We start from the raw sequence: 27,163 nt of genomic DNA, 5'->3' as shown, positions 1-27,163 counted from the left end.
CTTTCTTTTAGGCTAGTATGTAAAGATGTAGGAAATGTGTTTAAATGCCCCAGCAATGGCCTTCTCTTGCATTTGCCATTGTGCCTCTTTAGTAGCCGTGTCTGTGGTCTCTCATGTGAGAGTGGTTTCATTGTCTGAATGGTTTCCAGCTTCTGGGTCATTAACACGTTTTCAGCATTTTCCGTAGTTTCAGAGATAAAGCTGTCGCTGAGGAGTGTGGCCCCTGCCGCAGTCACGGTCTGAGCTGGTTGGCCCTTTTAGCTGTGAGTGCCCAGCGTCTCCTTGGCTTTGCTGGTGCTTCCGTGTTGTTAGTCTCCTGGTACTGCTCTTACTTTCTGTTACACTAGTGTTTCTCTTGTTTCAAATCTTTGGTCATTCATACTATTAATGTTTTAAATTTGTTGTGTCCTGTTCAAGGTGTTGACTATGTTGACTTCTTCAGAGGGGTGCAGGGTGATGTGCTGAGACTGCTGTGCCTGCTCACAAAGACCAGAGGGGTCACTGCAAAGGCCAACCAAGAACGATGGAATCTAGAATTCAGAATTTTACAGTGGTGGTTGGTTTTCTGGCATAGACACTGTCTAAAAGATTGTGTGATGTTTTTAGGACCATCTACAAAGAAATGTGATGATCAGTAAAAAACAGTGGGGCCTCTACTTTTGTTACGAGACAGGGGGCCTGGTCCTGCCCTGTCTGCCTAGGAACAGCTGTAGTGCATGGGTTCATAACTTTGCGTAGGAAAGATTTTACCATGCAAATCCAAGTAACTATGGGGGTATGTTTATTACAGCTGAGGACTGAAACAAGGAAGGGCTCCGCATAGAAGAAGCAACAGGAAAGCCTAGGCTGGGCTGCCTTAGCTCATTGAGAAGTTAGAGAAAAGGGGGCCTTGGAGACAGGATCACGGGGTTACTCTGGGATGAGCTGCTACTGCCCATTGCTCTCCTAGTTATAAGTCTTATCAGGGAAGGAGAGGGTAAAAGGAATGATACAGTCTGCTACCCAGAGGGAGAGTGTGTGGGTGCATGCTGGGTTCTTAGTCTTGAGGGTTTTTTTTTAATCTCTCTATTGCAGGTAGGAAGGAGCCTTAGGGGAGGTCTCAAGGGAGGGTTTCAGTGGAACAGCATCGGTTCTCCAGGTGTGTCCTTTCAGGGCCGGGATATCCACTGATTGATTGGTCAGTGACAGGGCAGGGGGTTGTTAGTCATTGTAGCTGGTCCTGGCATTGAACACTTGGTTTTGCTGCTTTTCTGGTCCTGGAGCTGAAATACAACAGAAGCCTAGATATTATCTCCAGGGACTTGACCTTGTACATCTGGCTATAAATTCTTCTACCAGTTTGTTCAGCTATGTATCTATTTCCCCATTCCACTTGTTCTGGTTTACTGGCCTGTTCACTTTATTTCCTTAAAATGTCTTTATACAGTTTTTAGAAAATTGAATTGTCACATACCTACAGAGTTTAGTCTGCTTGGATCCTTGACACGATTATGGTATTGGAGACATACTGGTGCTGGGAAGAAGCGCTGTGCCATCCGTCACTCCTCAGTGGATTGTAGGAGTGATTATGAACATAGCCTTGACTTATCTCTTTATTTTATGCTTGGTAAATTTGTGAGTCACTGTAGAGTTGGAGACATAATAACACTCAGTTGTTTAAATACCCTTAATGTATGTTTATATATTTAAAAAGGAGTGGAAACTTTAAATATTTTAAATGTTGTCGTACTATACTGAAGTCCTTTTCCCTGGCTCTAATTTGTGGAACTACAGGTTGAGATGAAGAGTATGATACACACCACAGTGAATTAGTGGTGAGGAACTTGGGGTGAATTGTCTTTGGAACATTACTTTCTCTTTTCTTTGTAGACTGTGAAAAGAGCTTGATTTTCTCTATGAGATTAGGGAAAAATGCCCAGAGGATCTATACAAAATAGACCCTTTCACAAGAAAACCAAGAACTTTTTACAGAATCTGCATTTGTTAGGCTAAAAATATTGGGAAGATGAATTTATCTGCTTGCCGTTAACTTGAACAAATATTTGAGTGTCTAAAAATTAAGTTCACTCATATTCTTTAATATCGATCCTTTTCTGACGGGAAGAGAACCTGCCGTCTCAGCTCTATCCAGGGTTTGGTGCTGATATCCATATTCGATCCAAATTAGACTGGAGGACTTTTCTAAACTCATAGCTGCAAGACTACTTGCAAGCTGCTGTTGCTGCTCAGTTATATTTCTTTAGCCTTGAACTCTTTTTTACCCCATAGACTCCTATCTTCCATTGTCTACTGGGAATTGCATACTAGGTAGATTATAGTTTTACCTTGAACTGAACACATTGTTTTTGTCCCAAACTTCTTTGTCTTGTGCTTGTCCTCTGCCCAGCCACCCACGCCACAAACCTAGATGTCTCAGATTCATGCGCTCTGTCACTGTGCCACTCACCTACCCAGGTACACCCCTTGAAATAAGTCTCAGTCTGCGTTTAATAATTTTAACTCCATTGGCTTTCCATTAGTCTAGGTCCTTATGACTTCTTCATTATTGGACTTCATTAGGAGTGTTTACCTTCTAGTCCTTTATCCTTACTTCTTGAAGTCTTCAGCAGTATAAATATAAGTTTAACTGGTGTGCATTCAAGGGTGCCCACACTTTTCAGGATAAAGTTTATATGTCTTAACTTAATCCCAATGCCCTTTATGTTCCTCTTTTGTTCAACCTCAATCTCTTGAAATTCTCTCAATAATAATAGTAATAGTTAACATTCATTGAGTATTTGCTATTTTTAGGAACTATTCTGAGCAATTTGTTATAATTAAATAAGATCACACCCACAGCAATCTTTCGCAGTATTGAGACCTAGGCTGTTGAGTTACCTCTGTGAGCCTGAACTCCTCTGGGGAGGAGTTTAACAACCTCAGATTCACAGCCTCATGGTAATGAGTGAGTGGAAGGCACTGTAGGGGCAGGAGAAATGTGCCTCCACCTCCACTTTTCGAGGTCATCTGTGGAGGTGTTTGTTGTGAGGAGCAGATGACAGGAAAGCACAGGCTTTGGCTTCCCTCAGTATATATTTTCTCCCAAAATCAAGTTTCTAAAGTCTTTGTGCTTAGCTAAATCCATTAGATGGCACTGGATTTAAAAAGATTTGTATTAAATTTCAGTGTTAAAGTGATTTGTGGATTGGGGGAAATGTTTAGCTTATAAGTTACTTCTTTTACCTGTCATGACTGACACCACCCAATCAGTATTTATTCTGTGTTTTTTTAAAACATTGCTAAACATGTTATACAGATGAAGAGTTGTTATAAAGAATTTTATTATTTGCTTTTTGAGTAAACCAGCCAGCTGATTAAAATTAGCCTAATTTAATCAACATTGTACTGCATACTGAAGGTAATTTAGGCTGATATCAAGGTTATCTCTCCTTTGTAGAAGGTATTGAAATAGTGAGTGTCATAAAAAGGAGTTAGAAAATGTTTGAAGTTTTTCATCTCTGCTCAGGGTGGATATTTAAAATCATTCTTTTCCTTTTTGCATGCATTATGTTATACAGAACAAAGTTGTTGAACTTTGATCTTTTGCTAATATTGGCAGGTGGTTGTCAGAATGAATAGTGACCTATTTTAAAAAGATTTTATTTATTTATTTTTAGAAAGAGGGGGAGGGAAGGACAGAGGGAAACATCAGTGTGTGATTCGCACGTGCTCCCTACTGGGGACCTGGCCTGCAACCCAGGCATATGCCAAGACTGAGAATCCAGTAGGAGACCCTTTGGTTTGCAGATTGACACTCAATCCACTGAGCTACACCAACCAGGGCTGAATAATGACTTTTTATTGTATTGTGTATCATTGTAAACTGAGCTCATTCACAACGTGGAGTAAATAGAAGTGCATAGTGCTTTTGATGCATCTTCATTGGAAGATAAGTCACTGGTAAGCAGCAATTTCCTGTTCTTCCACCCTGCTTTTCTTAATCCAGTTTTTTTCCTCTTTCATTCTTCTCACTCTAAAAGACTTAACAGAGCCATCTGAATTTCTTTTGTATTTTGAAGCAGTTAAACAAGTTTTTTTCTGAATATGCTTATAGATGGAATATAAAGTACTAGTGGGGTCTAGTTCACCTTGTAAAGTCAGCAGTTAAAGGGATTACTAACTCCCAACTGAGCCCCTTATACAAATGGCAAGTTGCCTTGGGAACAGGTAGTTTTTTGAGTTGAAAATATTATCTTGTCTTTAAATGCCACAGATGATGGTTTGCTTATTATCTCTTTTGCATTGTCTTTAGATCTGGCATTACGCTGTTTTCTGTTTAACTGCCCTTCTAGTGCCGATTGATTGACTGGAGGCATAGCCATATTTTCTTTTCTTGTGCTTTTAGTTTTAAACACAATTTACAAAATTTAGAGCTAAGGAAGTAATCCTTCAAATATCTATTTTAGGCCTTGGCTGATGTAGCTCAGTGGATTGAGCTCCAGCCAAGCTAACCAAAGGGTTGTGAGTTTGAGTCCCAGTCAGGGCACGTGCCTGGGTTGCAGGCCAGGTCCCCAGTGGGGGGGGTATGAGAGGCAACCACGCACTGATGTTTCTCTTTCTCCCTTCCTCTCTCTCTAAAAATAAATAAATAAAATCTTACAGAAACCCCAAATATCTATTTTAGGATGGGAAGTTTTCCACTACTGATTAACAAAAAAAGTATCCTGGTTCTCTAGATTTCAGTGGCAAGAAACTTCAGTGCTGGATGATTCATCACATGTTAACAGTGGAATTAGTGATGCTTCGGTAGGTGCATCTGTGAGTGCCCAAGTTCTGTGAGATGGTGTTGTTGCCGAATAAGAGGTCCGAGGTGGGGGTGCAATATTTGGCCCACCCAGGGATGCCAGAAACTGCTACAGAACAACAGGGCCCCCTCCCAAGGACGGAATACTAATATCTAGTATTAGTATTCCGCTGCCAATTGGAAAAGACATCTCTCAATGCCAGAGACTTGTGAAAAGGAAATGAAATGTTTATTAATGCTATTTAGACCTAATGCCTCCACTAAAATATCAAAGTCCGTTAGAGTATACACCTACACACACACACAGCTCCCTTCTCCCACTGTCCCAACTCCAGGTACTGTAAATCAGGAAAAGAGCACACGTCTGTTTTTCAGGCTGCTGGTATCGTCAGCTGTGTCAGACAGGATCTCTAGTTAATCCAAAGTACTGTGGTACCCTCTCATGGTCCACTGACAAGAGTTCTTTGTACCCAGTTCCAGTCAAAGTCTCTCCTGCTTCCCAGGCCACGCGGCCAAAGGGGGCACCCCAAAGCCGCGTGGGCCTCTTCTACCAAAGCTGCAGGAGTCAGCACTCCACCAAAAGCATGTGGCTGTCTTCTTCACCTGGCTGCAGGGATCTCCATTTTGGCAAAGCTGCGTGGTTTTCCCTTTCACCTGGGAAAAAGGGTGTCTGTACTCGGCTGAAACCACATGGCTTTCTCTTCACCTGGCCAAGAGGGGACCCTTACTTTGCTGAAACCGCATGGCTCTCTCTACAATGGCTGCCCTGTCTGCGTTTAAATCTCCGCACCCATCCTCCTTTACAGCCCCATTTCTGACTCCTCCTACAATCAGTTACACCTGCCAGGACTCTCATACTCTCCTAGCTTTACTGGGCTGCCATCATTAGTCTGGACAGATATGGCCCCATGGTGTGGAGCCAATCAATTCCAAGCTCTAAAAGCAGGTGCTGTAACCTGGGGACCTGCCCCTAGTTATATCCTGGGTAGAAGCCACTCCCTTCTCCCTGGCTCAAAACTTGGCCACAGCTATTTAACGTATCTGTGAAACCAGTTAAAGGTTATAGATATGTTAAATAATTATTCCAAGCCCTTGCTGGTGTAGCTCAGTGGATTGAGCACGGGCCTGCGAGCGGTTCTATTCCCAGTCAGGGCACATACCGGGGTTGCTGGCCGGTTCCCTGCAGGCCAGTTCCCAGCAGGGGATGCATGAAAGGCAACCACACATTGATGTTTCTCTCCCTCTCTCCTTCCCTTCCCCTCTAAAGATAAATAAAGAAAATCTTTAAAAAAAATATTCCAGAGGTTAGCTGCAAAACCGTTGCTATGCAAAACAGCTCTCAATGGCCCCGGCTCCATTTGTGCCTTCCCCCAACTGACGAGGGGGGAGGCGGTGAAGACATCTTAATATTTCCTGGACACCCTGAGCTCTGGACCCCATCCCAAATTCTTTTTTGGCGGGGGGCCCTCCTGGCTGCGCCCTGTTACAGTGTTACTTGATGAAAGACCTTGGCTGATTTCTCCTGTGTGCATGGAAGAGCCCGATACAAACTCCAGCACAGAGCTCTGTGATTCACGCTGGTAGGAGAAGGTGGTCGTTCTTCAAGGCTTACCTTCCTCTCATGTAAACCTACCTTACTGTCATGGAAACATTTATATCTTGCTGGAAGGAGGAATTGGACGTGGGGTGGGCATACGGAAACAGGGTTTTCAGATCAGTATAACTGATCTTGTTGCCTGGCTTGTTGCCTGGCTGGCCGAGGAGGTACAAAGACTCAAAGGGGCCTTCCTAACCAAGGGGCTTAACTCTGCCTTGATAGATGTACCACATGGAGGCAAGAATCCAGATATCTGAGAGCAGAGTGTGATCCTGCCTGTTGGAAATTATGGTGCTGTGTTTCTGGGCTGAGCAGATATATTGGCAGCTGCTCATCTGTGGGCCATGGACTGGGGGGAGTTGAGGGTGGTGACATGGACTTGGGAGTCAAGGAGGCAAAGGCGTGTCTCTTTGTTAGACAAAGATGAGAAGTATCACTCACTCATTCTTGCTCATTAAAGATCAGGAGACATCATGACTGGTGCCATGGGCTTTGGTAGTGTACTTTTAATTATAGTTTAGAGTAAGGCATTGAAAGGGTGTGGGGTGTGCATGTGCGTGTGTGGTTTGGCTTGTGTCATTATACCCTACCCTGTTTCCTACATGATGTTGGACTTTTGATTGATAATTTTTTAACTTATATTCCCAATCTCTAGACTGTAACATTTGTTGGAACAATTGCACTGGAGGGAGTCTCTTTAATGCTGCTTATTTCTGAATATTAATCCTGAATAGCTATTCCTGAGTTAATGCTATACATATTGATTGTCAGGCTAAGTTGTCTGCAGGTTACACACATTGTTGAATCCTATTTCTGCATCTCTTTCACTTTTAGAGAGATAGGTGTCTGAATGCTGGCAGAGTGGCAGGCTAAAAGACTGACTGCCTCTCACATCTCAAGCCTGGCACTAGAAGAGTAGTAGATCTGCTATTGAGTCTCATAGTGCAGTGTGGGAAAGGATTCCTTGCTGTTTCCATCTTAAGTTTAGCTTGTAGAATAAGGGGCTAGCCTTCAGTGTGCTCACAGCCTTTTAGAGTTCCTTTGTAAGCTTTAGGTGTTTTTAATTTATTTTTTTTAGCAATGAACAAAATATACTAAATTCTTAAAATACTAATGAAGCACAGAATTAATCTTGCATATGCAGCATTTAAAGTTTTTCTGTGGCAAGCTTGAGATTCTTCTGTGGTGAGTGAACTTTTATTGGTATAGTTTGAGTTGCTGCTATTATAAAACATCATTCGCTCCAATATATTCCTTTACTGCTGTTTTGCTTATTTGTTTATTGAAACAGTGGCTGCTTTTAAATGAGTGTGTAATAAACCATTAGAGCAAGTAAAATTCAGACAGTGACTAAGGATTTAGTATTGTCGTTATGTCATTAAAACAAGCTCAGTCATCAGAAAGCTTACAAATTAGTATTTAGTTATTACATTGTTACATTTGATTCTGAGGTTCATTCCCCGTCTTTCCCAGTTTTACCTTTGTCTCTGAGTGAAAGCTCTGAGTTCATGATAAAACTCACAACAATGCCACCTCCAATTTGGAGTCAACCCATCCATATGTTATTAGCCAATTTTAGAATTATTTTGTTTTATGTTATTGTACACTTTTATTTTTTATTAACACTTAAGCAGTGGTATAATGCATTTGTAACCTCATGGATAGGTTACATGAGGACATTGCACTTGGTGATGGGGAAGGAAGGGAGAGGCATTTATCTTATATCTGACAAGTGGATGGGCTAGCGAATGGGTGTAGCAATTACATGTTTTCATTGTGGTTTGCAGTTGACACACTCTGAAGCCGAGTTGAACGTAACTCTTAAATTTGGAATCTAATCAGTCTGAAGGCTGAATGGTTACAGTGTTCCACCCTGAGGGACTGCAGAATTAAATCGCAGCTCTAAACTGTAAGCATCAGGCTGGGGACTGTTATAAGTGAATATTTATCACTATGGTTTCCACAAGAAACATAATTTATTAGGGATCTGTGACCCAATATTATCTTTTTTAAAGGATGCTGCAAACTCTTGTGGGACAGGTAACCTTTGACTCAAAACAGGTAGTAACTTGTGATAGCGAGGTGGTGGTCTGCTGGGTGGTTCAGGCGGCCTGTTTACCCTCCTATGAGATACGTTGTTTGTAATGGCACCGGTAAAGATCTGTTGCTCATCTAGATAACCAACCTAGTACCTGTTAATTTTCACACCCCGAATTAAAAGGGCAGAAAAATGTAAAAGTATTGATAGATGTGATCCTAATGATAGAAATGTAGAGTTTGACTGAAGGGAAGGAAATGCCATTTTTTTTTTGAATACTGAAAGTTTAGGATATTATGTTATGGAACAGCCTCGCATCAATCATAAAGTAATTGTGTCTTTTTTTAAAAAAGATTTTATTTATTTTAGACAGAGGAGCAGGGAGAGAGAAAGAGGGAGAAAAACATTAGTGTGTGGTTGCCTCTCGTGTTCCCCCCACCAGGAACCTGGCCAGCATCCGAAGCATGTGCCTTAATTGGGAATCAAACTGATGACCCTTTAGTTTGTAGGCCAGTACTCAGTCCACTGAGCCACACCAGCCAGGGCAATATAGTTGTGTCTTTAATGCTTGATTTTTACTTTTAATTTTTCAGAACTTTATTGCACTATGCTGTAGTTCTCACATTTACTGCATTGTCTTTCTGTTGAATTTATTCTAACTCTTTAAAATAGATTTTATTTACTTATTTGAGAGGAGAGGGAGAAAAAGAAGATGAGAACCTTTGACATGTGAGAGAAACATTCATTAGTTGGCTCCCCTTTGCATCTTGACCAGGGACTGAACTGCAGTCCAACCATGTGCCCCAACCCAGAATTCTTAGCTTTGCCAGGAGGCCCCCAACAGAGCCACACAGTCAGGGTTGTTACCTATTTATCAATAAGTTTAAATCCTCGAGGGGTACAGCACTACACAGATTCTGTGTCCAGTGGCCTTAGCAGGAAGATTGCTTCGGAATTGAACACAGACCATGCTAGTGTTTTCATGAGTACGTGTTACCTTTCCCCAGATTACTCTAGTTTAATTGGTTTGCCACTAGCAGTCACTGTGTTGCTCTTTGCTTTGTACACATAAGCACATCTCTTGCCTAGATAGAATTGTTTCATCTCAAGCCTAAACACTTTCACTTTTAAGAAGAGCTGTGTACTCACCCTGGTTCCAGAGAGCCCGTTTATAGCCAGCAAAAATGGTCTTGGACCACAGCCTTCCAGACATATTTGTCATTGTAGAAGTCCTGTTCCTGGCAGGCTTCACAAGCTTCACCATGATGAAAAAGTGAATTTATTCTTTATAGGTAGATCTGTCCATGGCATCTCCCTGCCATTTCTCAGAGGTGTATGTTATGTCATGCAATCACTATTTGGGGGTTCAAAAGCATAATCATTGTAGTATTGTGTTAGCCAGAATATTGACAATATGGCAGACACAGTCAGTTCCCTGCCAGAACTGCAGTCAGGTGCTCTGTCTTTTTTATGTTTCTCACTGATTGCATTTTGATGTTGTAGATCAGATGATTCAGTGGAATCTGCAAGAGAGGGTCTTAAATGTATCTTCAAGTTTATTATGTTTTTTTGTCTTTTTTCCACATGCATTGGACTTTTTTCAGGGCCAAAAATGTGAAGCCTTTCTAGAGTTATGCCTTTATTTCAAAGTCAAACAATTCCATATATTATGTTGAGTATGTAAAACATTCATGTGACCCATAATAGCTTTCCTCTAGATCTGTTTAGCCTGTACATGAAGAAATTAGCTGAAACAGAAGGAAAGATCACTCAAGGGTGATGTCAGCAAAGTGGCTTTTGAGGTGTGGGAATCTCAGCCTAGAGGTCTTGAGATCTCACTTAGGCAGTTACTTGACTTTAGTCACCTGTCCTTTTCTTGTATAAAGACAGAATCTGTAAGATATTTTGATTCTTTCAAGAAGCTCTTCTGATACCACTAGCATTGAATTGTTTGTATTTGTCTTGGTTACCCTCAAATATGTTCAGGAAATTTTAGATGGTGGTAGCAAAATTACATGCCTTTGGACAGGGGGGTTATTGCATTTGGTAAATCAAGAATGAACAGAATTCTGTTCAAAGATTTGTGGATTCACAGCCTACAGCTTCCCAGTGGCCCGTGCTGTCGTTATTTTCAGTGTTCCAGGGCCAGGACCATTGGGAGAAGGTAGATGTGATGTGATTTCCAATCTCAGACTCATTCTCTACTTATTTATAGTTCAGCTCTGGTTAAATTAACATGCGTCTCAGTTTCCTGTAAAATGAAATATAAAAGGTGCTTGGATTTTCTCTGAGTAGTTGGAATGATGTAGTCCATTTTTGAAAAACCTTCATTTTGTGGTTATTGGAATGTTGGCTTTTTCTAGCAAGGCTTCTTCTTTCCTTTTCCTGTTTCTCCCCCTTATATTATTGGTGTGCAGAAGTTTTGTGTCAGTCTTTAGTTACTATTGAAACAGATGCTCAAATTTACAAAAGTGTGTATTTATCAACCAACCCAATGTAAGTTAGTACTAGCTAATATTAAATGTGCACTTGTGTTCTAAAAGTTGGCATATCTTATCTCTATATTTGAGTCAACTAGGCGAGAGGGTAGGCATTAGTTTTCTATTGCTGATGTAAGAAATTAAGGGATTAAAACATCACAAATTATTACCTTACAGTTCCATATGGTACAAGTCTAGCAAGAGCCTCACCAGGATAAAATCAAAGTGTGAGCAAACTGTGTTTCTTTCTGGAGGTCCTGGCAGAGAATCCATTGCCTTTCCTTCTAGAGAGGCCCTGATGTTTTTGGCTCATGGGTTCCTTTCTTCATTTTCAAAGTCAGCAATGTTGTATCTCCCTAACCATTGTCACACCTCTCTTGGACACAGAGATTCTCCACTTTTCCACTCATATGATTAGATGGGTTTGGCAGATAATCTTCCCTTTTGAGGCTCTTAACTTGAATCCCATCGTCAAGTCCCTTTGGTCATGAAAGGATAACACCCACAGGCTCTCAGGATTTAGGGGTGGACAGCGGGCATCATTCTACCTGCCGTAGCCACCAAACTCTTTTTTGAGATCAATAAAGCAAGGCTTAGAGTTGGTAGGAGGCCACTGAAATTATCAATAGCCATCCAAGAAGTAAGATCAAAGCTGTTTTTGAATGTAGTTTTTTTTTTTTATTGTAGCCACTTTGCTACATGCAGTTGTGGGCCTTCAGCTCATCACTTTACCCATTGAGAAGGTTCTTTGATCGAAGTGGTTTATAAGTGTTTGAGTGTGATGTTTGTAAACCAGGTTTTCTGTCGGAGGGTTCTGATGTTTCAGAGAGTTAAAATGGTTCATCCGGAGGTAGGTGGGAAATGTGTGGCCAGGTCTGGAGTTTATATGCAGATATTCATGGGTGTTATCCTAAACGCAGCCTGTCTTTCCTCACAGAGACTTGCTAAAATGAAAGGGTCACAAGGGAGTAAGTAGTAACTATTGGAAGTAAAAATGAACTTTCAAAAATATTCTACTCTGTGGACAGCAATGAAGAATCCATCTGTTAAAATATGGATTTGAGTCATGTTTCATAAATTTAAAATTAGACATTTTCTTTGTTTTTTGAAGGGTATGATAGAGGTTAATACGTGATGTGTATGTGAAGGTCTCATTTTCATTTGCTGTGTTACTATATGTGTGCTTGTAAAGAAGATTCTCTAAAATTATAGCCTTCCTGGTTTAATACAAAATTACTTCATATCTGCTCCTAGCACTTAAATTTTGGTTTAAAAGAAAGCTTATAGAATTGTGTGTTATTGGCATATTGCAAATCACCAACCGTGATTTGATTCTGCCACTGCAATTCAAACTGTATTTATTCCTGACATAGTCTAGACTTCATAATACTTGCACTCTAAAAATACTGGCGATAGTTACTGAAACTAATATGTACATAGAAATTCTTCCATCATGTATTACATGTTCTTTGCAAATTGTAGTCTTTATTTTCAGCTTACATAAAGGACTTGATTCTTAAGAGCACACATCGCTGGGAAAAAGTTAATACCAAATCTTAATTTTATTTGATTCCATTTAAGCACCAGAATATCAAAACTTAGTACCTTAAAAATGCATTTTAAGCCATACATCTTGGGAGAGTCTGATGACATTAAAATCAAGTATAGAAATCTAAAATCCCAGTGATGAGCCTTCAATGAATATTGTTAGCCTTATCAGAGTTGCCAGTGTACCTTACTTTTAGTTTTATTTCCCAGATTGAAAATTACTAGAGGGATGAGCAGATTAGTGCCGATATCAAGCCAAACATAGTTATGCTTATTTATTTATGTATTACTTATGGCTGTTTTCATGTTACAGGGGTGGGGTAGACTTGTTGTCCGAGACTATATGAATTGCACAAGCTTCAAAAATATGTACTACTTAGCTCTTTTCAGAAAACACTGACTGACTCCTGATGTGGTGGAATATATGTATGACTAATATAGGGAAATGCCAGTCATTGGTTAGATACCCAGGGTGATTTTATTATGGTATATGGAAACTTCTGTGCATATGTATAAATGCCTTTCCATTTTTTATAAGTGCTAAAGAGTTCTTTTCCCACTTACGTTGCCTATTATAATGTTAAATGTCCCAACCATTCACCCTATCTTGATTTCTTCCTACCACTTAGCTTCCTTACAGGTTGTTTCATCAGCTCATCATATACAACACCACAACAGGGTTCTGTGCTTCTTGTTTGTCTGCATGTCTTTATGATCTTAGTATGGCTTCCTTTTTTTGTCTTATGAATTGTTTGATAATATATTGATGGAAATGGCATTTGTTCAAAATGACAAAACTGTATGAAATGAGGATTGTAATTATAAATACTTATCATTCTGTAATTTTATCTTGTTGTCCTTTATAACTGATAGGAACATTGGCATTGAAAAAGCTTGAACTGGAGGCAGAAAGCATGGCTGGTTTAGGCAACGGTCATGGTTCTTCTTTTCTTGGAATGCTAAGCTTAGTTTTCAAGGCATAGGATTGTAGGGTGAATCACCAAGGTGGTATTGTTCCTTCAAACTTTATTACTTTTTTATTACTGTTTGACATTTTAGAGAAGTTCTGCCACTGCTTAATTATAAGAGAAAACTAATTTTTAATTTTTGTGGTACTCTGTAATACTGCATTATGAAATTAAAACATTTTTAATTTTGAAATAATTTTATACTGGAGAAAAGCTGCAAAAATAATACAGTATGTTTCCCTATATCCATTATCTATGCCTTCACACCACAGAACCGTAGTACAGTATTCTGTGTTGTACAGTAGTTCTGTGACAGTTCTTGCTGTCTTTAGCTGTACATTAAACAGTGAAAAATCTTCCCTACCACCTTCAGTTGGTTGTATTTTTCATTTGTAACATAGTTAGATTTATTTGTGTTTCATTTTAGATTCTCTTGCCCCCCTGGTGGATTTCGATGATTTATTTGTTTTAGGTACTTGGATTATTGCTATGGTTGTATGAGTCAGTTATAGAAAAATACTGAGAAAAGTGTCACTGTTCCATTATCTTCATTATTAATTCCTATTCTCTCTCTCTTTCAACCCTGTTTTTCTAACTCCCTGTAGACAACCAGTTTCATTATTTTTTTTATCTTTTGTATATTCTTTTGCATAAATGAGCAGATACATGTGTAGGTTTTAGTATCCCTTTTTTTAAGGTTACCTTATCTTTTGGTATATGTGCTATATATCATATATAAATATGCATTGTATGTACACAAATACATTTTTGTTTTCCATGTATCATTTACAGAAAGATTTAAATCAACCCCATGTCCCTTAGCATTCGGTGATATAAAACCATTCTATTATTTTCATCCATTGAATTTTGAATATGAAATTCACAACTTAGTAGAGGTAGCTTTGCATCTGGTAGAACTAAAACTGAGAAACCAGCCTAATCAAACTTAGGTTCTTAATATTAAATCAGTACACTCAATCAAGATGGAACATGGTCACGGAGAGAAGCCCAGCCATATATGTCTGGGTGAAGGATTCAGAGACTATTTCTTTTAGCATCACAGTCCATGTCTGATTTGGCATTGCCCTCGCCTCTAAGAAACTGACATCCAGTCAAGATGGAGCATGGGTAAACATGGCTTGCCTACTCAAACAACTACATCAAAATTACAACTATACTATAGAACAATTATCACTCAGAACCATCAGAAATCAAGTTGAGTAGAAGTGACACCTACAGAATTAAAGAACCACATCCACTATGTAGACTGGTAGGGAGATGCGGAATGGGTTGATCCCACACCTTCCTGTGGTGGATAAAAATTCGGCAGGGATATCTCAGGAGTGAGGAGTCCTAGCCCCATATTAGGTCCCCCCAGCCCAGGGTTCCAGTGCTAGGAAGATAAGTCCCTATAACTTCTGGCAGCAAAAACCAGCAGGGATTGATCCATGGAAGAAACTTCTGGAGTCTCAAGCAGTTTTTCTTTTTTTTTTTTTTCCCTCACATTTTTTTTTATTTACCTTATTTTTCACATACAGTTTTTTGTCTATTTCTCCCATCCAAGCCCACCCCCTGTCCCGCGCTCCTCCCTCCCCCACCCCCCAGCCCTCCTACCTGTGTCCCTCTCATTTGTTCCCCCAAATCCCTCCCCCTTCAAGCAGTTTTTCTTAAAGAACCCACAACAGACCTTACTCAGACTCACTCCCTTTGAGCTCCAGCACTAGGGTAGCAGCTTAAAAGACACCAGTGCCATACAGGTAGGAACTGGAGTGTCTGGCATCAGGCAAGGGCTGGAGGACAGCTTTTACCCAGACAGAAAGTTTTGCAGAGGCCATTACCCTTTGCTGAACCCTTTCCCTATAGAGCCAGCAGGCAGGTAACATAACTGAGACTCTATCAACCTGGCTAACACTGTTTGCCCTGCCCTGATGTCCCAGCTATTTTACCAGCCCACCCAAGCATTTAACAGTGACTTTTCCATGTGACTGGCTCATGCTTCACAACTTCCTAAATCCTCTCAAACAAGCAACAGCTGGCCTCAGTAAACCCCCAGCTTCCATACCTTTTGCTAAGTGTCCCCAGGCTCAGCATTAGCAGTGGCCAACCTAAATTCATGGCTTGGATTTGCCTGGGGATCTCCAATCCCAGCACAAGTAGCAGCCATTTCAGATTGCCTTATAGCTCATGCAGCATGACTCTGGGAAAAACACAGGTGAAGACTGACTGTGGTCTGCACCACCTGGGAAAAGCCAGAACCTGCATACCCAGTGGACAGCTACAGACCATGTTGGACCACCACCACCCTGCCCCTGCATAGTTGATCCTCCACAGAGGGTGGTCAGTGGTCACAACCAGTGCTTGTAACAGACTGGCCTGTGTAAATCCCTCCCATTGACCTTCCAAAAGCAGATAAGGCTCAACTACAAGAAGAGGGTGTACTCAGCCAACATGGAGGGTACACCTTGAGTACCAAGCTTGGGTGATAGGAGAGGCTGTACCACAGGACCCTACAGGACACCTACTATATTAGGCCACACTACCAAGACAAGGAATCATAGCAGCTCCACTTAATATATAGAAACAAACACAGGGAGGCTGCCAAAATGAGCAAAGAAACATAGCCCAGATGAAGGAACACATCTAAACTCCAGAAAAAGAACTAAATAAAATGGAAATAAGCAATCTATCAGATGCAGAGTTCAGAACACTGATTGTAAGGATGGTCACAGAACTAAGTGAGGACCTGACCAATGTAGAAAAGATGCAGTGAAAAACAGAGGATACACTAATTGAAACAAAGAACTATTTATAAGGAAACATCAATAGAATGGATGAAGCCGACAATCAAATCAATGATTTGGAGCATAAGGAACCAAAACACAACCAGTCAGAACAATAATAAGGGAAAATAATTAAAAAAAATGAAGACAGTATAAACAGCTTCTGGGACAACTTCAGGCATTCCAAAGGTGCCAGAAAGAAGAGGAAGAGCAAGAAATTGGAAATCTACTTGAAAGAATAATGAAAGAAAACTTCCCTAATTTGGTGAAGGAAATAGACATGTCGAGGAAGCACAGAGAGTCCCAAATTGGACCCAAAGAAGCTCATTCCGATGTATGTCATAATTAAAATGCCAAAGGTTAAAGATAGAGGGAATCTTAAAAGCAGCAAGAGAAAAGCAGTTAGTTACCCACAGGGAAGTTCCCATAAGACTGTCAGCTGATTTTTCAAAAGATACTTTGCAGGCTGGAAGGGATTGGCAAGAAACATTCAAAGTCATGAAAAACAGGGACCTATAGCAAAGATCGCTCTACCCAGCAAAGCTGTCATTTAGAATGGAAGGACACATAAAATGCTTCCCAGATAAGAAAACCTAAAAGGGTTCATCAACACTAAATGATTAACATATGAAATGTTACCCTGGCTGATATAGCTCAGTGGATTGAGTGCAGGCCTGCGAACCAAAGGATCACAGTTCAATTCCCAGTCAGGCCACATACCTGGGCTGCAGGCCAGTTCCCAGCAGGGGATGTATGAGAGGCAGCCATACATTGATATTTCTTTCCCTCTCTCCTTCCCTTCCCCTCTAAGATAAATAAATAAAATCTTTAAAAAAATGAAATGTTGAAGGGACTTGTTTAAGAAAAAGAAGAAAAACTATGAGCAATAAAATGGTAATACATACATACCTGTCAACAATTGACTCAAAAAAAACAAACTAAGCAAACAAGAAGAACAGAGACAGAATCATGGATTGTGGTTGTGGGGGTGGGTGAAGAGGTGAGGGGATTAAGAAGTACAAATAGGTAGTTACGGAATAGCCATGGGGATGTAAAGCACATTCTAAGAAATGGAGAAGCCAAAAGAACTTATACACATGACCCATGAACATGAGCAATGGTGTCAGGATTGGCTGAGGGAGAGGGAGGTGTAGGTTGGAGGGGGGCAAAGGGAAAAAATAGGGATAACTGTGATAGCATAATCAATGAAATACCATTAAAAAGGAAATGAAAAAGTGAAGCAATATTTAGGGAAAGACCATTTCTTGAAGTTTTGCTTTCTAAAACATAACATTCCTGGGTGCCTAAATATCAGTACTATTTCTGTTTTGATGTAAGTCAAATACGGTATAGAGTTTAGGGTAGTAATTTTAAATGCCTTTGTTTTTAATTGCAAATTTACCGTTTGTTTGCAGCTGGTAGCAGTGTTTGATGAGCAAGATCCACATCATGGAGGTGATGGCACCAGTGCCAGCTCCACAGGCACCCAGAGTCCAGAGATATTTGGCAGTGAGCTTGGCACCAACAATGTTTCAGCCTTTCAGCCTTATCAAACAACAAGTGAAATTGAGGTCACCCCTTCAGTCCTTCGTGCAAGTAAGTGAAAGTTCTTCTGTTCACATTTCATCTTAATTTACAGGGACGCCAACTTATAATATCTAGGCATACTTCTGCCAATGCAATTCATTATCTTTTTATCAAAAATTGATTAAGGTTAGGACCTGGGCTAATGTCTTTTGCAAAAGAGGCAAGATTCTTTACATTTTAATTGATTGGACTTACTTTACATTGATAGACTTTTAATTGCTCACTGATGGTAAGTGAAGATAAGAATTTTTCTTTTCCATATATTTCATCCAAATATAGAAATAATCAAAGGGCTTTACATTAAAATAAAACTTAGCATCTTTGATTGCCAGTCAACTTGGTTACAACCATTAATTAAACTGTATCTGAAGAGCAGAAGATATCTCAGAGCCATAGTCATCTTCATGGATTTGGAAGAGTTGCTATGAGATACCATCTCAAGGAAAGAAATTGCAAGTGTACCAGTACTCAGGTTCTGGTACACTTCCCTGAAAATTTCTGTGAGCCATTTCTAGAAGGTTTACTCAGAAAAGTGAGGAAGTTTGCTGGAAATCAAATTTGGTTTTTATAATTGTATGATCTTATAATTGAGCTCTTGTTAAGACTAAGAAGGTTCATTTCAAGAAATTCTTTTTGAAGTGGATAATTTAGTCTTTTGCAGTTTTAGCGTTATTCTTAGGTAGATCTTCATATATAGATAGCTAATAATATAATATATCTATAATATATAAAGATAATATAGATTATAGGTAGGTAATATTTGGAATACATAGTTTCTCCTATAATGCATCTTTATTTCTGCTTTTTGCATTGGTAATATCTGTAGCATTTTGCTAGTGTACTCCTACATGTACATGAACTGTTTGTTTCTTCTTGCACTGTCCCTTGAAGGTATATGTGAGGAGAAGAAGAAAGAACATCAGTGTAGGTAGCAGCTACCAAATGTGATGATGCATTAGAAGTCACAGAAGTGTGCCATGTAGAGATGAAAAGCATTGAGAAAGCACACTTGCCTGATGGGATGTGTAAGGGATGCCCTACAGGATCATATATGGACACAGGCCAGTGTTAAACACTTCGTAAAATTGCTTTCCATCATCAGGAGAAGAAAAAATTATGAGTGAGAGCTAGATTCAGTGAAGGTTGGAATGGAATCGGACATTAGAGGTGTTTTACTTGAACATTTCCTGATATCCAGGATATTTACATTTGTTTGTGTACATGTACAAATAAATATATTTTAAAGTAATTTTGAGAAAATAGCTTATTATTATTACACGGATATGCTATTTAAAAATGTTATGTTGAATTTACTTTGAGCAATTATTTTATCATTGTTCTATTACAGATGTTACAATTTTCCCCAGTTGCCCTCCCCTGCCTTGCTCCACCCTGCTCCCACAGTCATTCCCCACCCTGTTGTCCATTACCGTGGGTCCTTTACCCATGTTCCTTCATTAGTTCCTTCCCTGTTTTTCCCCGTTATCCCCCTCCCCCTTCCCTTCTGGTCCCTGTCAGTCTGTTTCTTGTTTCCATGCCTCTGGTTCTATCTTGCTCGTTTCTTTGTTTTGTTCATTATGTTCCTCTTATAGGTGAGATCAAATGGTATTTGTCTTTTACCACTTGGCTTATTTCACTTAGCGTAGTACTCTCCAGTTTCATCCATGCTGTCCTGAAGGTAGGAATTCCTTTTTTCTGCTGCATAGTATTCCATTGTGTAAATGCACCACAGTCTTTTGATTTCACTCATTTATTGCTGGGTACTTAGGCTATTGCCAGCACTTGGCTAATGTGAATTGTGGTGCTATGAACATTGGGGTGCTTAGGTTCTTTCAAATTAGTGTTTCAGGATTCTTAGGGTATAATCCCAGCATTGGAATCGCTGGCTCAAAAGGCAGTTACATTTTTCATTTTTTGAGGAAATTCCATTCTGTTATCCACAGGGGCTGTACAGTCTGCGTTCTCACCAGCAGTGCCCCAGGGTGCCCTTTTCCGCACGTCCTCACCAGCACTTGTTATTTGTTGATTTGTTTATAATGGCCATTCTGACTGGTGTGAAGTGGTATCTCATTGTGGTTTTAATTTGCATCTCTCTGATTGCTAGTGATGTTGATTATCCTTTCATATGTCTGTGGGCTCTCTGTATGTCCTCCGTGGAGAATGTCTGTTCAAATCCTTTGCCCATTTTTAAATTGGGTTGTTTGTTTTACTGGAGTGGAATTGTGTGAGTTCTTTATGTATTTTGGAGATCAAACCCTTTACTGAGGTATCATTAGCAAATATGTTTTCCCATACAATTAGTTCCTTTTAACTTTGCTGATGTTTTCTTTAGCCATGCAGAAGCCTTTTAATTTGATATAGTCTCATTTGTTTATTCTTTTCCTTATTCCCCTTGTCCTAGAGGATATATTGGTGAAAATATTGCTGGGTGGGATATCAGAAATTTTCCTGCCAATGTTTTTCTCTAGGGCATTTATGTTGTCACAGCTTATGTTTTGGTCTTTTATCTGTTTTGTGTTTATTCTGGTGTATCGTATAAGTGGATGGCCTAATTTCATTTTTTTTGCGTGTACCAGTCCAGATCTCCTAGCACTGTCTGTTGAAGAGGCTATTTTTACTCCATTTTATGCTTTTGTACCCTTTTTTGAATATTAACTGACCATATTGACATGGGTTTATTTTGTGGCTATCTATTCTTTTCCATTGATTAATCTATTCTTATACCAGTACCAGATTGGTTTGATTACAGTGGCCTTGTAATATAGTTTTATATGAGGTGTTGTCATTCCTCTTCCTTTGTTCTTATCATTGCTGAGGCAATTGGATCATTCTTGGTTGCATATAAATTTTGAAATACTTGTTCTAAATCTGTGAAGTATGTCTTTTTTATTTTAATATGAATTGCACTGAATCTGTATCTTGTTTTGGGTTATATGGACATTTTCATGATGTCGGTTTTTCCAGTCCATGAACACGGTATGTGCTTCCATATATTTGTATCTTCCTTAATTTCTTTTTTTAGTATTCTGTCGTTTTCCAAATACAGGTCTTTTACCTCCTCGGTTAAGTTTATATTCTTAGGTACTTTTTTTTGTTTGTTGCTGTAGTGAATGGGAATTTTTTCTTAATTTGTGTTTCTTAATATTTTATTGTTGGTGTACAAAATGCCTTCAATTTCTGAATACTGACTTTATACCCTGCTATTTTGCCAAGTTCACTTATTAGGTTGTAGTTTTTTTGGTGGAGTATATAGGGTTTTCTATGTACTCTATTATGTCAGGTTCAAATAATAGTGTACTTCTTCCTTTCCGGGACAGTTTTACTTCTTCCTTTCCAGTTTGGATGCTTTTCACTTCTTTCTCTTATCTGATTGCTGTGGGTAGGACTTTGAATACTATGTTGAACAAAAGTGGTGAAATCGGACACCCTTGTCTTGTTCCTGATCTTAAGGGGAAAGCTTTCAGTTTTTGCTTGTTTAGTATGATGTTGGCTGTAGGTCTCTCATATATGGCCTTTAGTATTTTGTGGTGTGCTTACTGTACTCCACTTTGCTGAGTGTTATAATCATATGTGTGCTGTACTCTATCAAATGCTTTGTCAGCATCTATTGATATAGTCATGTGGTTTTTGACTTTCATTTTGTTAATGTGGTGTATTATGTTTATTGATTCGCGAATATTATACTGACCTTGCATTCCTGGGGTGAGTCCCATTCGATCATGGTGTGTGATCTTTTTAATGTATTGCTGTATCTGGTTTGCCAATATTTTGTTGAGGATTTTAGCATCTATACTCATCCACGATATTGGCCTATAGTTTTCTTTCTTTGTTATATCTTTACCTGGTTTTGGGATTAGGGTAATACTGGCCTCATAAAAAAGAGTTTGGGAGTCTTCCCTCTTCTTGCATGTTTTGGAATGGTTTGGATGAGATAGGAGTTAGCTGTCCCGTAAATGTTTGGTAAAATTCACCTGTGAAGCTGTCTGGTTCAGGGGTTTTGTGTGCCAGGAATTTTTAAATTACTGCTTCAATTTCACCAGTTGTTATTGGGCTTTCTGAGGCTTTCTGCTTCTTTTTGATTCGGTTTTGGAAGATTGTATATTTCTAGAAATGTATCTATTTCACTCAGGTTGTCAAATTTCTTGGCATATAGTTGTTCATAGTAATTTCTTACATTCTTCTGTGTTTCTGTGGTATTGGTTTCTCTTCTGTTTCTGAGTTTATTTATTTGGGTTCTCTCTCATTTTCTTGATGAGTCTAGTTAAAGGCTTGTCTGTTTTTTAAATCTTTCTAAAGAACCAGCTCCTGGATTTATTGATCCTTTGGATTGTTCTTTTGGCTTCTATGTCATTTAAATCTGCTCTGATGTTGATGATTTCTTTTCTTCTACTCGCTCTGGGCTTTATTTGTTGTTGTTCCTCTAGTGCTTGTAGATGTTGGGTTAGTTTGTTCATGTGAAATTTTTGTATCTTTTTTAGATAGGTCTGTATTGCTATGAACTTTCCTCTCAGGACTGTCTTTGCCTGTGTCCCATAAATTTTTGGCTCTTGTGTGTTTTCATGTGTTTCTAGAAACTGATTTCTTCATTTATTGTTAACTCATTTATTATTTAATAGCATGCTATTCTGTCTCTATGAATTTGAATATTTTTGAGTTTTTTCCTTGAGGTTGGTTTGTCATTTCAAGCCATTTTAATCTGAGAAAATGGTTGATAGGATTTCAGTTTTCTTGAATTTGTTCGGGTTTGTTTTGTGACCTACCATATGGTCTGTCTTTGACAATGTTGTATTTGCATTTGAAAAGAATGTATATTTCATTTCTTTGGGGTGAAAGTTTATATATATAAACTTATGTATAAACTTAATTCATATATATATATGAATTAAGTCTCTTCAATCTAGAGTATTGTTCAATGCCATAATATACTTGTTATTATTGTTTGTTTGGAAAATCTATCCATAGTTGACAATGGGGTGTTAAAATCTTTTAGGATGAATATGTTGCTGTCAATATCTTTCTTGAAATCCTTCAAGATTTTTGTTATATGTTTGGGTGCTACACAGTGACATACCACTTCACACGGGTCAGAATGGCCATCATTAACAAATCAACAAACAACAAGTGCTCACAAGGATGTGGAGAAAAGGCAACCTGAGTGCGCTGTTGGTGGGAATGCAGACTGGTGCAGCCACTGAGGAAAACAATGTGCAATTTCCTCAAAAAATCTGTGAATGAATTCAGTTATTCCCTTTCCTCCATAAAAAATTGATAGAAACAGAAAAGTATACAATTTTTTTTCCCAGTTGAGTGAATGTTAAGTTTTGGTAATAAGATAAAGCTTAGAATCTTGTCTCTACTTTTTCCTTGAGCTTTCTTATAGTAGATACAAAGTTAGTTAAATGTGTAGCTCTCAACTGGGAATGATGTTTTTGCCCTGAGGGACATTTGCTAATGCTTGCATGTGTTTTTGGTTGTCCCAGCAGGTAAAGTTGAGGGATGCTGTTATCAGCTGATTGAGGGCAAGGATGGTGCTAAAACATCCTTCAAGCACAGATCAGTTCCTTCATATGTAAGAACTGTCTCTCTTAAACTATAGTAGGGGTGGGGTGGAGAATCCTGAATTGTCATTGTCTTTAAAATCAAAATAGCATTTATCTCAGAGAAGCTAATGTCCTGAATAATAATACCCTTAAACCTGAAGGGCTGGTAACAACATAGCGCATAGTAGGTAGCTAGTAGACCATAACAACCAAAAAGAGGGCATTATGGGTAATGTTGTACAAAAATAGTAGTATAAATATAAATTAATAGAAAAAGAAAATTTCTTTAAAAGATTTCTAAAAATTGAGAAAGTAAATAAAATAGACCATATAATGAAAGACCACTTATATAAATGCTTATGTTGAAGAAATAAAATAAAACAGGGTACTAGTTTAGCATTAACCTATTTTACATAAAAAATGAATACCTATGGGGAAAGGAAGGCATAGGGTGGAGGAAATCGGGTAGAAGCTAGACTTATAATTTCATCTTTTGTACATTTCATATTGGAACCATATCATATTTTTCATAATTATAAGATCATTATTTTCATTTTTTAAATAAAATTTCTAATAATAATAATTATATAAATGTTAATGATTGAAATAAAAATATTACACAACAAATTAAAAGCCCAGTTCAGTTGATGGCTCAGTCATCCAATAGTACCTTTCAAGGAAGTGTAAAACATCATAATTTGTACACCCAAGAAGAGATGGAGAGAGAACTGCCGACCAAACATGAATCCCAAAACTGTTGTTGATATCGTTTAGATTGATTACATGAAATGAGGAATTAGAATAATATTTTTAATTATGTTACTTTTGTTACTGTTGAGGACCCAGGAACTTTAGTATAGAAATGAAGAGATAAAATATAAGTTAGAGGAAAATAACTGAAAGTATTATAAGCCTCAATTTGAATAGGGCATGTCTTAGTGAATCCTGGTATATTTTATTTCACATACTAACACACACACACATCACAAATAAGTAAGGAAGAAGGAAGGAAAAATCATGTATGTGTTCAATGAGAATATCTAGCACCAACTGAGCATCTCATATCTAGACTGAGCTCTGGAAATAGCATTTCCCAGTAAAAGGGGTCAGAGCTTCTTGGAAAATGGCTGAATTCAGGTCTAAGCACAAAGTATATGAGATTGTCCTGATTATCATGTTGTGTTAGAAAGTGAGGAAGCTATGAGTGGTTCCTAGAGTTACATACAGGCTTCTGTACTCAACTTGTGGCTCCCTTTGGCCCAAGGAAGACGATTGGAACATCAATAAAGATAGTAAGAGCAGTACGTTTGTACATTCATAATGATAAAAAATGTAAGCAAGCAAAAAATATAAGGATGCTCATGAACCAACTTGTTATTTGGAAAATTGATAAAAATCAGTATTTATCCTTCATTTCCTTTATAAATGCTGTCAATGGGCAATCAAATGGTAGACGAGGGAAAGTTTCTCTTTATAGAAGTATTCCAGCTAATAAGTAAAAAAGTAATGATAGATTTAGAATATTACTCTTTTGCAACCCCTCTTGAAATAATGGACCTAGGCATTGAGAAGTAACCACGGCTAATGTAAAAATGTAATATTAGTAAGTTAAGGTGAGTCCACCATGCTTTGTGCCCTCCTGCTAGAGGAATACAGCACTTCACAGAAAGTAGTCTTGACAAGAGAAATAAAGATCTTATCAGACATCTAGACCGAACTGCTGATTTATAGGGAATACAGAGCTCTGGGATGTACATTGTCACCACTGGGATGCAGTCGGCCATCAGGACTGTGGAAACTGGAGAAGGCAAATGACTCAGGTTCTTGAATAGATCACAGGGCCTTGAAAAGCCAGAAGTCACAGGGCACCAAATACGGGCTGTAGCAGGGCTGAATCACCTGGGTGATTTGGTGCTTTTCCAGAAGCTCTGCATGAGGCATGATGCATGATGCACAAGCAGGTACATTGTTGTGGTGAAGCTCTCAATTACCAGTTGCCGATAGCTGCAGCCTTCTGAATCGTCTGAATAGTTTACATGGAGGAATGCTCCAGCTGAAATTTTGGTGCAGATTTCTTGCCTTACTCACTCAGTCATTTTGAATGCAACGGCCACACAGTGTACCTGCTGACTCAGGGTATCTGTTCCCACTGACTAGTACAGTGAAGTCATCATTATTCACACATGTGCATTCCAGTCCACTCTCCTTGACTGCCAGGTTACATGAATGTCACACAAACCATTCTTGTTATATTAACAATGGCTTGACTTTTTCCTTATAAATTAAAAAAAATATTTTTATTATAAATGTTTCTCTTTAACATGACCTTTCTCTCCTAACTACTCCTATTTAATAAAGCATATTAAGTATTTCTAGGATAGGAAATTATTGTCTGAGAAATTTTATTTATAGTAATAAGTAAAAGGAAGGAGTTGGGGTTTTGTTACAGCAGTACTGGACATTTCTTCTGACTCCCACCAAAAGGAATACCAAGCATCAGTTAGTGATCCTTCATCAAAAATCATTTTTATTGATATAGCAGAGAACAGACAACTAACTGGCTGTCTTCCTTGCCTTGTGTTGTAAGGAATGGACTGGAAACTTAGCTGAGTGGCAAAAGGATTTGTTTTCTGCATCGGCAACATTGAGGCCACTGTATTGAAGGCCAGGGTTTTCCTTTCTGCTTTTAAAAGAAATTAAAACATTTGGGTTTCTTAGAGTACTGTGGGCCCTGGCTGCGGGCCATGTCTGTATCATGGAGACATCAACTTCAGGCTTTTGACAATGGAGAAATGGAGAGGAGGAACCAGCGTTTTACCTGACCCATTTCTTTTTAGGCCAGTAAATCCAGAGTAGGGAAAGATGCTTGTGGAAGGTGTAGGTTTTGACGACGGATTTCTAAACTTCCATGTTCCCACATCTCTTGGAAGCTCTTTTCCTCCTTCCAGGCATAAACATATTTCAATTTAAAGATAATTGGTTGCCAAATAACCTACCTAAATGTTCTTATTTTTCAACTAGACTTTTCTTTTTAGAATATATTTTATTATTGGATCTTTAGTATTCGATTTCAAGGAAATGATTTATTTTTATTTTTATATTTTAAATATATTTTGATTATGCCATTACAGTTGTTCTATTTCCCCCTTCATTCCCCTCCACCCTGCACCCTCCCTGCCCCACCATTCCCCCCCTTTAGTTTATGACCATGTGGCTCAAGTTCTTTAGATTCTATATTTCCCATACTATTCTTGCCCTCCCCCCTATCTATTTTCTACCTACTGTCTATGCTACTTATTTTCTGTACCTTCTCCCCCCTTCTCCTTCTCCCACTCCCCTGTTGCTAACCCTCCATGTGATCTTCATTTCTATGGTTCTTGCTCCTGATCTAGCTGTCCTCTTAGTTTGCTTTTGTTTTAGGTGGGGCTGTTAATAACTGAGTTTGCTGTCCTTTCACTGTTCATGTTTTTTTAACTTCTTTTTCTTAGATAAGTCCCTTTAACATTTCATATAATAAGGGCTTGGTGATGATGAACTCCTTGAATTTGATCTTATCTGAGAAGCACTTTATCTGTCCTTCCATTCCAAATGAAAGTTTTGCTGGGTAGAGCAATCTTGGTTGTAGGTCTTTGGATTTCATGACTTGAAATACCTCTTTCCAGCCCTTTCTTGCCTGTAAGGTCTCTTTTGAGAAATCAGCTGACAGTCTGATGGGAACTTTGTAGGTGACTGTCCCCTTATCTCTTGCTGCTTCTAGAATTCTCTCTTTCATTTTAATCTTGGCTAATGTAATGATGATGTGCATTGGTGGGTTCCTCCTTGGGTCCAACTTCTTTGGGACT

General features: G+C 38.9%; 1 protein-coding gene across 18 annotated transcripts in view; it reads left to right on the top strand.

Moving 5' to 3' along the window:
• The window catches only part of PARD3 (par-3 family cell polarity regulator), a 766,077-nt gene that overhangs the window by 241,798 nt on the left and 497,116 nt on the right, over positions 1-27,163 (top strand). For all 18 annotated transcript variants that reach the window (XM_053668874.1, XM_053668872.1, XM_053668873.1 and 15 more), the window contains exon 3: positions 17,610-17,790. In XM_053668874.1, the coding sequence (XP_053524849.1) occupies positions 17,610-17,790 (181 nt within the window). The remainder of the gene's footprint in view (positions 1-17,609; positions 17,791-27,163) is intronic.

The sequence above is a fragment of the Artibeus jamaicensis genome, unplaced genomic scaffold (genome assembly GCF_021234435.1).
Source record: "Artibeus jamaicensis isolate MK-2021 breed Jamaican fruit bat unplaced genomic scaffold, CSHL_Jam_final contig_515, whole genome shotgun sequence".
Classification (NCBI taxonomy): domain Eukaryota; kingdom Metazoa; phylum Chordata; class Mammalia; order Chiroptera; family Phyllostomidae; genus Artibeus; species Artibeus jamaicensis.
Note: the sequence above shows the minus strand (reverse complement) of the source record. Positions and strands in the feature narration are given on the sequence as shown.